The following is a 13655-nucleotide window of genomic DNA, read 5'->3' as shown; positions in this document are numbered from 1 at the left end:
ATCGACTGTTTTTAAATGTGTCCTTCTACAGTGAACTTTGGTCCCCAAATGATTGGTCCCCCTTGCTCTCCTTTAATGCATATTTTATGCATCCATATTTTACTTCATTGTGCACATAAATCACCAGGCTAATGAGGCTAATGGCAGCTCTGTTAAATATTAATGGCTTGGGCTAAACAGAGCCAGAACCAGAACCTCTGTGTGTTTACCTGTAGGTAATGCATATACATTACACACAAAAATGGAATAATAAATGTTCTTTTTATCATACAGCATTCATTCAAGTCATTAGCAAGTGCATTACACATTATCAGCACTATAAATAAATCGAAAGAACGAATTAGTAAATTGTACGCACGATTTAGCAAATCGGGGGAAGAAAATAGTAATCATGTGCACGTTTAAGGACATTGAGGAAGCTAATTAGTAAATCATGCGAACAATTTAATAAATTTTTCTCTTGAATGTCATGTACATCTCATGAATGTCATGAATGTCTCTGCCCTCTAAAACCCACATTCATGTCATGCCTTCAGACTGTATTCTATGGAAGCATATGGGTAGCGTTATTAAATTTGGGATGTAATATTCAAAATGACAATGCAATATGTAAAATGACAATGCATTTCTGTATTTACATTTACATTTTCCAATACATTTGTGCAACGTTTGGTGCAAAATGAAAATGAAAATTAAATTACATAATTTTCATTTGCCATTTCATACACCAGTCTTAATATGTAAAATGAATACTAATTGTAACGCTTTATAAGTTGCAAAATTAAAATGTATTACAGAAATCATAAGATATGTATAACATGTTCAAGCAAAAACTGTGGCAAAATGATCATTTAAATGCTATTTTTCTTAAATGCATTAACACTCACAGTCAAGACACTTACGATTGCATTTTCATTCAGTGTCCCGCAATGAATGTAGCAAAATTCAATGTGCACATTGAAAATGCATTCCGAGCCGATCACGTGTCCGCCCCCTCCCGACATGTCAATCACTGCGTGAACAAAGCGGGGCTTGCAGAAGGTCAGAGACTCAAATCTCAAGAAGAGGATTCAAGTGAGAGAACATGGACAAGACAGTTGGTCCGTGTACGTTTTTATCATTTCGGTTTATGGCTTCAATATTTCATTCGCACTTGTAGGTGGAGCTGAAACGCTGCTTTCATCTGATTGGTCGAATCGCTCCAGCTTCAGCTCGGTCTTTTCATTCTTTCAGGCAGAATAATAGTCAGTGCGAGTGAAGCACTGTAATGTCTGAAAATACACTCACAGTTAATTAGCATAATATTTGAATCAGATGTAGCTGGGCACATAACTCGTGCTGCTGCGACCTGCAAATTATTTCTAGGTTGTAGTATTGTATGAATATTTCCCAATAATAAATACAGTGCAAATAGTTCTCTCTCTTTGGATAAAAGTGAAGTGGAAATAAAAATCAATAATAGACTGAACAGTTCCATGTCTGTAACATTTACCACTCTCATATTTTAAGTCATAAGGCACTAGGTATGTGTGTGTGACATTAATAAATAATTGTAAAAATTAATATAGTTACATTTCTAAATAAAAATAGTAAAATCAGCTCTATGCTGCTCAGTGCTCCTGTAGCCTACCCCAGAGCGCCCTCTCGTGACTGTAGACGGTAATGTTTTCTCTTGGTTCTGAATAAATGCAACTTAATAGTCCAATGCGACTTATATGTTTTTTTCCTTGTCATGACGTATTTTTGGACTGATGCAACTTATACCGAAAAATACGGGTAACATTATTATTATTATTTATTATGAGAGTAATTGACACAGACTAGAACTTTAATGTTTCACCAAATTCAGCTCAGATCTTCAGACTCGTCTGACTCGTGTTGCTGTATAACTGGCCAGACTTACCTTCCCAAGAAATCCTATTTTATTTTATTTCATAAATTTAACTATATTTATTTCCACTTCACTGTTATCCAAGGAGATAGAACTATTTGCACTGTTTTTATCAGTGGGACAATATTCATACAATACTACAACCTAGAAATAATTTGCAGGTCGCAGCAGCACGAATTATGTGCCCAGCTACATCTTATTCAAATATTATGCTAATTAACTGTGAGTGTATTTTCAGACATTACAGTGCTTCACTCGCACTGACTATTATTCTGCCTGAAAGAATGAAAAGACCGAGCTGAAGCTGGAGCGATTCGACCAATCAGATGAAAGCAGCGTTTCAGCTCCGCCCACAAGTGCGAATGAAATATTGAAGCCATAAACCGAAATGATAAAAACGTACACGGGCCAACTGTCTTGTCCATGTTCTCTCACTTGAATCCTCTTCTTGAGATTTGAGTCTCAGACCTTCTGCAAGCCCCGCCTTGTTCACGCAGTGATTGACATGGCGCGAGGGGGCGGACACGTGATCGGCTCGGAATGCATTTTCAATATGCACATTGAATTTTGCTACATTCATTGCGGGACACTGAATGAAAATGCAATCGTAAGTGTCTTGACTGTGAGTGTTAATGCATTTAAGAAAAATAGCATTTAAATGATCATTTTGCCACAGTTTTTGATTGAACATTTTAGACATATCTAATCATTTCTGTAATACATTTCATTTTAATTTTGCAACTTATAAAGCGTTAAAATTAGTATTCATTTTACATATTAAAACTGGTGTATGAAATGGCAAATGAAAATTATGTAATTTAATTTTCATTTTCATTTTGCACCAAACGTTGCACAAATGTATTGGAAAATGTAAATACAGAAATGCATTGTCATTTTACATATTGCATTGTCATTTTGCATATTACATTCCAAATTGAATAATGCTACCCATATGCTTCCATAGTATTCAGATAACGCATGTTGTCAGTGAGTTGACAGGGCTGTCGAAGTGGATCACAGAGCTGGTTTTACTATTTTAGGATATGCAAGAATGATGCCTTATTGGTAGGTGTTCTGAGGTTAAGGCCAACAAACCAGTAACAATAATCCTCCAGTTCGTTCATTTCACCGTAAAAAACACACGTTTGTTTGTTTGTCTGTCATGTGAGAAGTTTTTTTTTTGTTTTGTTTTTTTAGTTCATCATAAAGAGAGAGAACTTGTATCACCTAGTAAATTGGTTGTTGTTAAGGTGCCATGATTGGAAACCTTAGAAAGATTTCTCAGTCATTGTCCTTGTGAACAGCTATATAAAGTACCTGAGTCTGATCTTTGGAGAAAACAATGTTCTCTACGAAGCTCAGAGGCACAGGTTTGCTGTTTGGAAAGGAAGAATTGTTTGTCTTTTCAGTCATAAACATTTCGTATTTTTTAATTAGCACTGAAAGCCACTGAGTTTAAGATGCTAGTAAATGAAACATTGGCTGATTCAAGGATTCTGAGAACTGAGAAGTGTATATAAACAGAGTACATTATGACTTGTTTCTTAACACACTTAAATACATTTTATTACAACGTCATAAAAAGTTTTACTTAAAAGTAAATTTTAAAATAGTGGTTTACCATGCTTTAAAGAAAATACACTTATTTACAATTTATATGTTGACTTATATACATAAGCACTTGAACAGTAGAGTGCTTGATTGTGATTTGAAGAAGTGTTTTTCAAAATAAAATGTATTCATTGCGGTATATTGCAATATATTATAAATGTACTAAATTGCATTTCAAAAACATTACATTTCATTTCGCACTGAAGAATAATACCTGATTTACCTGGAATACAAAGAACTTTCTTTGGAAGTTCATAGAGAACTCAGAGAAATAACTTGATTTTCATATTATCTGCATGAGTAACATGAATGGTTTTTGCATGTGCGGATTTTGCTGCTCCAGTGCAAGGCTGGAGGTTTTAGCATGTTGCAAGGGGGTTATAAAAGTGAAAGTGAAAGTGACTTTTTTTATTGGGCTTACTGGTTAAAAAGGTTATGAATCCTCCACCAAGTCTCTGTGATATTCATATATTTTCCAAAATAATCAGTCACAGCATTTAAAAAAGCAACATCAAACCTCTTCTCAACAATCTGTATGATTTTGGACATCATTCGTGTTTGTAGCACAATCGCTCTAGGTCGAGTTTAATACTTAGCATTAGTGGTTTTGAAAATCCCTTTATTTTTACAACATAAATCAACATTGTAATCCGCCTTCACAACTGCTTTAGCCTGAGCTTTGTTTTCGTGTAGGCGTATTACAGCATTGACTTATGTTGTAAATGTGTTCGCAAAATTATGCTCAAGCTAACAAAAGCAAAGAATCATATGAACAACAATTTAAATGTTTTTGGCAAGGCATGCTTTTGAGGTTATTTCAGCATGAAGCAATCATACATGGGCCTGCTTGTCCACTACATAGTCAGAGATCTGGAAAGACACAGCATGATATAGTTGAAGAAGTGAATGATTGAAGATTTTAAATGAAAGTTCTTTTCCAAAACCTAGAGTGCCGCCTACATAGGAAAAAATTTAAGCACCATAATCACACTCACAGCCTTTACTCATGAAATAAAGGCTGTTCCAAAAAACAGAATACCTCATTTTGTTCTTTTGGCCAAAAGTTTTCCTATAATACTCTATGAACATGTAACAGAGGGGTAGAATAAATAAAGTAAATAAAAGCGGTCCCAGTATGGAACCTTGTGGGAAGCCAATTTTAAAATTTGCAGAGAATTATATAAAACACGTAATTCTCACTGTTAATTTTCTTTCCTGTAAAACTGAGATAAACCACCTTAAGAATCACATGATCAATTTGATCGAAAGCTGTACTAAGATCCAATCAAAACAGACCTATGCAGACCTATGCCTGCATGCTATTGCTCAAACGACTTAGCAATACTATAGGAAAACAAATCCAAAACCTGGACATTTTGGGCAATTTAGAAATCCCAGCCTGGACATGTTGGGGAAAAAAAAGAGGATGTATTGTCACCTTATTCAGTATGGTGGATTAAGTCTTAACGCATCCAATTACTACAATACAAATTACTAAAATGTATTTTATTTTGCTGAACATTTATGTGAAATCAAGTGATTCTATTGTGAAAGAGTTATTACCTATATAGAGATTTCCAAACTAGTTAATTTATGTGGAATGCTGCCTTTGAAGACAGCAGACAGTGAATCAGCTCAGCTGGGGATGGAACAAAGCCATTGAGTCTCATCTGAGGCATATTAGAGCTCGGTGTTGATAGAAATGACATGGTGGAGTAGATTGTCAGCAGTAGTCTGTGAGTATCGCTGCTGACACAGGCAAAGTAGCAGTGACATTAATCTGAACCAAGATGAAGTGACAGCATATGAAGTGCGATGTGACGGGTGTGTGGCATTGGCACTCTCAGACATTTCCTACTGCCTTCCCCACTGGCATACAACTGCGCAAACATGCTGGTTCATGACATTGGTATCTCTGAGCCCTCTGTGAGCTTCTAATCAGATCTAACCGTCATGTCTCAGTGGGAAAGATGTGCTCTTGGAACTGCACTTGTTCTCTTACCCCAGTTAAATGGAGTAAAAGGTTATAGTGGGACAGTGTTTTGGGGTCACATTGTCTGGTTGGCTGATATTGTCTGCATGTTAATATCTTCTTGAACTACAATATGTATTTGTATTGAAAAAATGCATACATTTCTTCAACAAAAGTCTGTCTAGAATGAAAGCCTGTTTTAATTCATGTTTTACTTTACTCTTGCTGTAATTTAAATCGTAATTATATTTTACAATTCAGACTTTTCTCAGAATTTGTAATTTGGCATAAAAAAATAAAAATAAAATAAGATTGTGAGATACTTCTAAAATAAATGGAAACATCAGCTTTCAAACATTCAAACGTGTCGAGTATTTGTCCTTTATATATGTCAGATCTCAGTCTGTTTGACTGCTGCTGTGGTATTAAATATTCCACTAATGAATTTGCTCAGGTTTGACTAAGCCCAGATCACACAAAAATGGCATGGCTGTAATTACACACGTGTGTTCATCCACTCTCCCTGTCCTCTTCAGATGGGCATGAGAGCAGCCCTGCATTGTGCGCTTTAGTCAGAGAGGTTTGTTTTCGCTGTCATGACAGCAAGTGATCACGTTTTGCAAATGCCAGAATAAAAGTGAGCCCTTAAATACAAAGAGTTAACGGTCATTTTGTGGCACTTGTAAATTATGAGTGTATGCTCGATGCGTTGCCGCTTTGTTCACTTAAGAGACATTCATATAGTCACCTCTGTAATTACATTCTCTGTATGAATGAGCAGCTGAAGTGGTAATAAAGCCAACTTTGTCTTTGTACAGTATTCCAGTGTTAGCGCTATCTAAGGCAACAATGGGAGGAGTGAATATTTAAAGTGCCTCTACATAAACTTTCCTGACCCACTAGCTGAATTTTTATTTGCTTAAGAAGCTCGTAACAAGATGGACATGTACTCTAATTCATGTATGGAATGTCTAAACTGCTCTTATTTATAAACAGAGCATTTTGGTATCGGCTTATTTTGATTGTCTATTTTAGACATTCCATTTACTATAACTTTGCAACTGCATGTCAACTAGCAGTCATTAGAGTATTAGTGGACTACTAACACTTATTTTAGATGGTCCTCCAGCAGATAGTCTACTGACTATAAGTAACTTTGCAAGTGCATCAACTTATTCTACTAACCCTAACCAAACAGTCTACTAATGCAGTAGTGAGAGACATGTAGTTGCAAATTAAAGAGAATTAATTGACATGTAGTTGCAAAGTTATAAAAGCCTTATAAAAGTGGATTAATTAAATAAAGTGTTACCTCATTTTCTACTTGCACTATGACAGTGAATGTGGAGCCATGCATTGAAGAAAAAATGTTGTACACCGCAAATACAAAAATGTTTTGCTTTACAAGAAAAGCAGTCTTTCTACTTTTCTTTAATTCTTTGTGAAATTTACGTGCAATTACTAAGTGAGAATTGTTTTAAAGCTGTTATTTCCAGTGATTTTTTATTTATTTGTTTGTAAAACACATGTCATTGTTTTATTTATTTAACAATTATGAATGCACAAAACTCTGAAACAGCATTTTACTTCCATAATGTTTAGTGATGATTAAAAAAAATATAAAGAAATTGTTGCAAAACATTCTGAGAGCAAAGGTGGTTTAAATTGTCTATTTCTAAAGGGTGTCAGGCAGTAGCAGAGCAACATTGAGATGGATACGAATGTTAATGTTTTCAATTTGATTAAATACTTTTTATTTTTTTATGTATTTTTTATTTGATTAGATTTCTTTCTGGATCAACCGACTGGTGTTGCTATTTGTTAGTCTTTTGTATTCACCACAATAAGCTAAGTGTATCTGAAAGGTTATTTAAGTGCCTGTCCCAGCCTGCCCAGAGACTGGAACAGAATGGAATTTGAAACGTTTTAGCCAAAAATGTTTCCATGGTAAAGGTGTTTTTTGCAGAAACGTTTCAGATTTCGTTCTGTTCTCCAACTACGGCTGAAGTAGGGGTGAGATATGGATCTATAACCAGGTGAGTAACTGTTATACTACACTTTGGGATGCCAACAAGCCAATGCCTAGTGAGTTACCTTGCTGATGACAAAAAGTTCATTTTTGAATGAGCTATCCTTTTTATGTGCAACCTATGTAGGCCTCTTTCTTGGATTTAGAGCAGGATTTAGTTTGTATCTGTACTGTGATCATATCTGTTACCATCATGTTCTGTTCTAACATTTTTCTCTAAACCTCATGAGTAATTGAGCTGGAAGTGGTGTATAAGGGTTAGAGTATCCTGCTGTCCACCACTATCTGTTTTATCACACAAGCTAGTGCTCAGAGCAAAGACAGCGACGTGGTCAACAGTCTGTGACCCTCCTTTGCCCAGAGGCTTCTGCAGAAAAGCGTGTTGTTTTTATACTGTAGATCAGTATTCCAGGTCTTAATTGCACCGCAAACATTCTTTGTTCTTGTATGCTATCCTGATTGCCCACATTCAGCAAACAGTGAAATGAGCTTAGGGAGCCAATGAGGCTCACACTGCTTGCATTATTACTCAACATTTTGTTTGCAGCTTTAATCAGCAGAAAAACTCCATCAGGGCTGTTCCGGTTCCTGGTCTTGTTTTAGGAGTAGGTTGGGGAATATGACCTAACTATCATCTTACAATGCAAACTGTATATATTCGTTGCTTGAAATTTAGCCAGAAAATATTTTATGCATTACATAACCATGCAGTAAGGCAAAAAATTTTTAGATATATTTATTAGAGTTTTCATGTTTATTTCTTTTTTTTACATTTGTAATTTAAAGCAACTCTGTTGTTTATCAACAATATATATATATATATATATATATATATATATATATATATATATATATATATATATATATATATATATATATATATATATATATATATATATTATTATTATTATTATTATTATTATTATTGTTATTTTTTTATTTTTATTTTTTTTGCAACTTTAGAGCCCCCTACAGTTCCAGAGTGGAAGTGTCTGTTGTAACTATACCATATTACTGTATTTCTGTTGCTGCCATTAAACAGTCCGCCATTTCCATACATGCTCACCAAGCTTGCTTTCAGAATAAAAGATGTTTGAGGGAAGAGAGGGCAAGAAACTGAAGCCATTAATGCCTAATAAGAAGTCAGTGTAACATCAGAATGATTCTTATCTTATATCTCAAGGGAAAAAAAATAAAATCAAATAAATAATTTGTAAGAATGCAATGTTTTTCCAAAATTAATTATGTGTCTGACTTGAGTGATTTGTGAGATGAGACTTGAGTTATAAATAATAACAACAACAACAACAACAAATTAAAACAGAAGCGCTTGGTTTCTATATTTAAGCTCCAAGTAACAATGTGTCAAAATTAAGGAAGATTTTAATTCAGTTACAGCCCATTTAGTTAAAAGTTACAGAATATTTTTTGACATTTTAAATTGTAATAATATTTTACTATATGTATGCATGTATGCGTGTGTGTGTGTGTTTATAAATACAGTATATGTATATAATAACGTCTGTGTGATATATATATATATATATATATATATATATATATATCATAATGATAATATCATCATAACGTTCAGCTTTATTTGAGGGTGCTCTTTGCATTTGCTGTTGATAATGTGTTGCTCTCTTTGACTCTTGTTTCCTTCTGTGCTTTAGACTGTGTGATGATAGCTGAAGCCTTCTTATGAGGTAAACTTATCTGTCTGGACCTCCGGCTCCCTCCCAGTGCCAGCAGCAGCAGGACTAAGGGATGTCACAAGTATTCCTCCTTCTGACCCTGCTCAGTTTCTCCTCCTGCATCCAGGTCAGAACAGATTTCCCTTCCTCTCTCTCTCTCTCTCTCTCTATTAAGGTGATCAGATGACCGTGAAATTTTCTTTCCATCATCTGTGCAGTTACACATGAGCTCTTTGTTACGTACTTCTCAATATTCTAAAGATGAAGCAGTAGTTGTGATTCTTTACATAATGCTTGCGTAATGTTTCTAATATCAGTTAGTCACATTAATAGCAATCAGACCAAAGCTAAAACTAATTATTGGGACAAATGGTGCTCTGTAACTCCAAGACATGGCCAATGGCTTGTATAATCGGGACTGCCCTGATCTTATCTGGACATCTGGTCGACCTACTGTGTCCCGAACAGGGGCCTGACTACTTTAAGAAGATTGTTTATTATGGAAAGAAAATACTTTAAAGGAATACATATGTAAGTTGGAACTAAATGTATTGTTACTGTATAAGTAATTAAATGAAAATGTATTATAGTTTAAGTTTTATTTTAAATGTAAATTTAAAGTGCTTTATTGACTCACTTAAGACTAAGAACATCTTAAAATGTCAATTTATAATGACGTCTATTGTCTTTGTAATATGGTTAAAGTGTAATGATGAATGTGCTATAATATTTCAGTGCACTTCTTTTTCACAACTGTGCTTTTGGTTTATATCCTATATTTTTGTTTATTTATGAATTTCATTTTAAATAGTGAGTTAATGAGTTATCTAGCCAGATAAATATAGAACTAAAGCTGAGAACAAATAAAAATGCCAGACACGCACTGCGCAGCTCTTTTTTCGAGTCGGCTAAGATTCACTGAAAATCAGATTAGGCATTAATTCAGCATATTCATGTGAGGAAATAAAACGAAAGAAGAACATCACAGAGGATCATTACTGAAGCCCAGCTTGCAGAACTTCGGCAGTCGCTGAATTTTATGGTTAGATTTCAATATTCTGTCCACCCCCTAAATAAGTGATGAAACACACCAGCTTTGTTGATTGTGATGGGAGTGATCACTAGAGTCCCTGAACTGATCTGTGTTCTCATACCGTCTAACTAATGTCACCAAGAGCTCTTTACTTCATATTTGAATGCTGCTTGCTTGGTGGTCTGCTTTTATGATACTGTCTTTTAGTCACCATTTACTTCCTTGGTATAGGAAAGACCAGCCTTGACATTCTTCTAGCTAACTTATTTTGTGTAAAAAAAAAAAAAAAAAGGGAATTATTATAATATTTAATTCAATGTACCTTTTCATGTGGTCTCACTAAATGGCTCTTACAGGTGTCAACTGCTGCATCCCTCAAAACACTGATGGCAAGATGGATGATGTATCGAGATGAATGTTTTCGAAATATTAGCAGAGAACCGCTGATGACAGGTGAGTTGTTCAGCATCCTTCCACAAGTAATGGCTGGAGTTGCAGTGACGGTCACAGTCTTGTGTAAGGTCAGCTGGGGTCTTTCATAGACCCTGTTGACAGCCATGATGAAAGTGCAAGTGTTGTTAAGGGATGTATGTTGGAAAACGCTGCTGAGACCTCTTATTAGGGGTCATGTCACATACTTATCCTGTCCAGCACTGCAAACAGACCAGAGGAGACTTTTACATTAATGATTTTTTTCTAGGTCTTGTGTGCAACAGGACATTTGATAAGTATGCCTGCTGGCCGGATGCACTGCCCAATACTACAGTGAGTGTGGCCTGCCCCTGGTACCTGCCCTGGCACAAAGAAGGTAACTACTGGAAATATAACATTCACTTTGATAACATTTATAGGTCATATTTCATCCCAAAATTAAAAGAAAGAAACATATTTTTGGATTATTGTGACTTTATTTAAATTGTGATATTTACTATAATCACAGTTTAAAGGAATGGTACACCCATAAACTAAATTTTGCTGAAAATGCAAAAAAATGATGATTAAATAATTTGCTCACCAATGGTTCCTCTGCAGTGAATGAGTCCAAACAGCTGATAAAAACATCACAATAAACCACACCACTCCAGTCTATTCCATCGAGTAATGTCTTCTGAAGTGTAAAGCTATTTTTGTAAAAAAAAAAATAAAAAAAAAAGTCCATCTGTGCATATTTCTCTCCTGATTCAGACAAAATGACTTTTTTACTGGAGAAAGTATTATATTAGGGGAAAGAGATTGAAATGCTTTTATGGATTTTTTTTTCTTACAAACATGTAGCTTTTCACTTCAGAATATGTTAACTGATGGACTAGATTCATGTGGATTATTGTAATGTTTTTATCGGCTTTTTATTGGACTCTCATTCTGACGGCACCCATTCACTGCAGAGTATCCACTGGTGAGCAACTGTTTTTTCAGAAAATGTTCATCTTTGGTTGAACTATTCCTTTAAGATGTATTTATATTTACAAGCCAGTCTAGGACATTTTCCATTAAAAGTTTATTTTTTGTTTGTTAGGTTCCAAAAACCTGATTAGGCTTGAAATATGATTTTAGCAGTTTCAACAGTCAAAAGACTTTCTAGTAGCACAGTCCTAATTCAGAAGATTAACAATTGTTTGTGTTACTTAAAAGTTATTTATGGCTCACCATTTAATCAATCACAATTATACACATTGCCTCCATTATTCACAATGCATAAAGTAAGTTTCATTTTCTTTATGCTAAATACAAATATGTATATTCTTTTCATTTTGGGGTGAAATATTAGCTGGGCATGTAATGACAGGTTGCACAATATTTATGACTATGAGTAAATGCATATCCATAATTGTGTGAAAAAAAGTGCTATATGTGGCTGCACTTTAAATAATACTTCTTTTAGCTTATCTAATTTAACACCATGCAGTATTCTCCAATGCACATGACTCTCTCTTATGCACCCTGTGTGACCACACAATCTGTGGATGTGTTTGTGTGTCAGTCCGACATGGCTTTGTGTATCTGGAGTGTGATGCAGATGGACAGTATAGCAAACAGAAGAACGCCAGCGAATGTCTATCACATGACCCCGCACAAATCAACATGGTATGTGAGAAACACTGCAACTCTTTTGAGGCTAGATGAATAGGTGATTGTTAAATTAAATAGCTGTTAGCTCTTTAAAGATTAATTGTGTATTTTTTTTATTTATCCAACATACTGCTGAAAACCTTTATCAAAATAGAATTTAAATGTTACAGCACAATAAGTATACTGAAATACAATAGAATTACAATGTGTTCAATAGATTGAACTGTTGTTTAACTTCATACCAATTGTTCAGCTGACAAAACATCTTTCCAAAGACTAGTTTCAGTGGACAAAAAATTCATAAAACAATTTTTAAAGTTGTGAGTTTTAAATAAAGATGTGATCTTGGACCTTTCTACAGTTCATACCAATGTAAGGACTGTAAGTCTAACCATCCTTAAATTCAGTAGTGTCACTGTCTGAGCTGATGGTTTGTATGTCTATGTGCAGCAACACTACGGACGGGTCCTCAGTCAGTTCAGGACCATGTACACCATTGGATATTCCCTGTCTCTCGGGGCACTGGTGCTGGCATTGGGCATCCTGGTAGCCTTTAGGTACCATTCAAGCCAACTGGGAATTTATTCCTTCTGCATACACTTTAATTTGAAAACGTGTTTAGCATCAGTTTCAGAAACTTTGGTTGTGTTGGTGGTTAAGGAGTTGGGCTTCTTTGTGCGAACAATGTAATGCTTTTTGACTTTTATTCATTGCACTCTGATCCCCGCAGGAAGCTGCACTGCATGAGAAACAACATCCACATGAACTTGTTTGCCTCCTTCATCCTGCGAGCCTCTTCTATTCTCATCAAAGATGCCATGTTAGAAAGGCCTGATGACTTCCATGTTGGTCAGGACTTCACCGCTGAACTGGAGGTGGAGTGGCTGGTTAAAAACGAGGTCCAATAACCTGCTGTCTTTCTTTGTTATTGTTATTATTAAAAGATAATAATATACTGTACTAACATTCAAAAGTTTGGGGGCAGTAAGATCTTTAATGTTTTTGAATGAAGTCTTTTAATGCTCACCAGAACTGCATTTATTTTAAATAGTAAAAATGGTAATGTTGTGAAGTGTTCTTACAATTGAAATGTTAAATATATTAAAATGTATTCTATTTAATTTATTTCTGTGATGCAAAGCTGAATTTTCAGCATCATTACTCCAGTCGTCAGTGCCACATGATCCTTCAGAAATCATTCTGATATGATGATTAATATGACATGTCTTAGCAATGTTAAAACATTTGCTTCTCGATGTTTTTGTGGGAACTTTTAAAAAACAAAATTCAGGATTTGTTGATGAATAGAAAGATCAGAAGAACAGCAGTTATTGGAGATAGAAAATCGCTCTCTT

The 13655-nt window shown here is 35.0% G+C and overlaps 1 protein-coding gene across 2 annotated transcripts in view; it reads left to right on the top strand.

Annotated features, from left to right (window-relative positions):
- The window catches only part of LOC132149511 (glucagon receptor-like), a 49490-nt gene that overhangs the window by 22827 nt on the left and 13008 nt on the right, over positions 1-13655 (top strand). For both annotated transcript variants that reach the window (XR_009435030.1, XM_059558826.1), the window contains exons 2-7: positions 9177-9324; positions 10587-10683; positions 10931-11038; positions 12212-12315; positions 12751-12857; positions 13031-13199. Coding sequence is in view for 1 of the 2 variants with exons in the window: in XM_059558826.1 (XP_059414809.1) it covers positions 9271-9324; positions 10587-10683; positions 10931-11038; positions 12212-12315; positions 12751-12857; positions 13031-13199 (639 nt within the window). In the remaining variant the exon portion in view is untranslated. The remainder of the gene's footprint in view (positions 1-9176; positions 9325-10586; positions 10684-10930; positions 11039-12211; positions 12316-12750; positions 12858-13030; positions 13200-13655) is intronic.

Source organism: Carassius carassius, chromosome 9, assembly GCF_963082965.1.
Source record: "Carassius carassius chromosome 9, fCarCar2.1, whole genome shotgun sequence".
NCBI classification, from domain to species: domain Eukaryota; kingdom Metazoa; phylum Chordata; class Actinopteri; order Cypriniformes; family Cyprinidae; genus Carassius; species Carassius carassius.
This window is presented reverse-complemented; position numbering and strand designations above follow the sequence as displayed.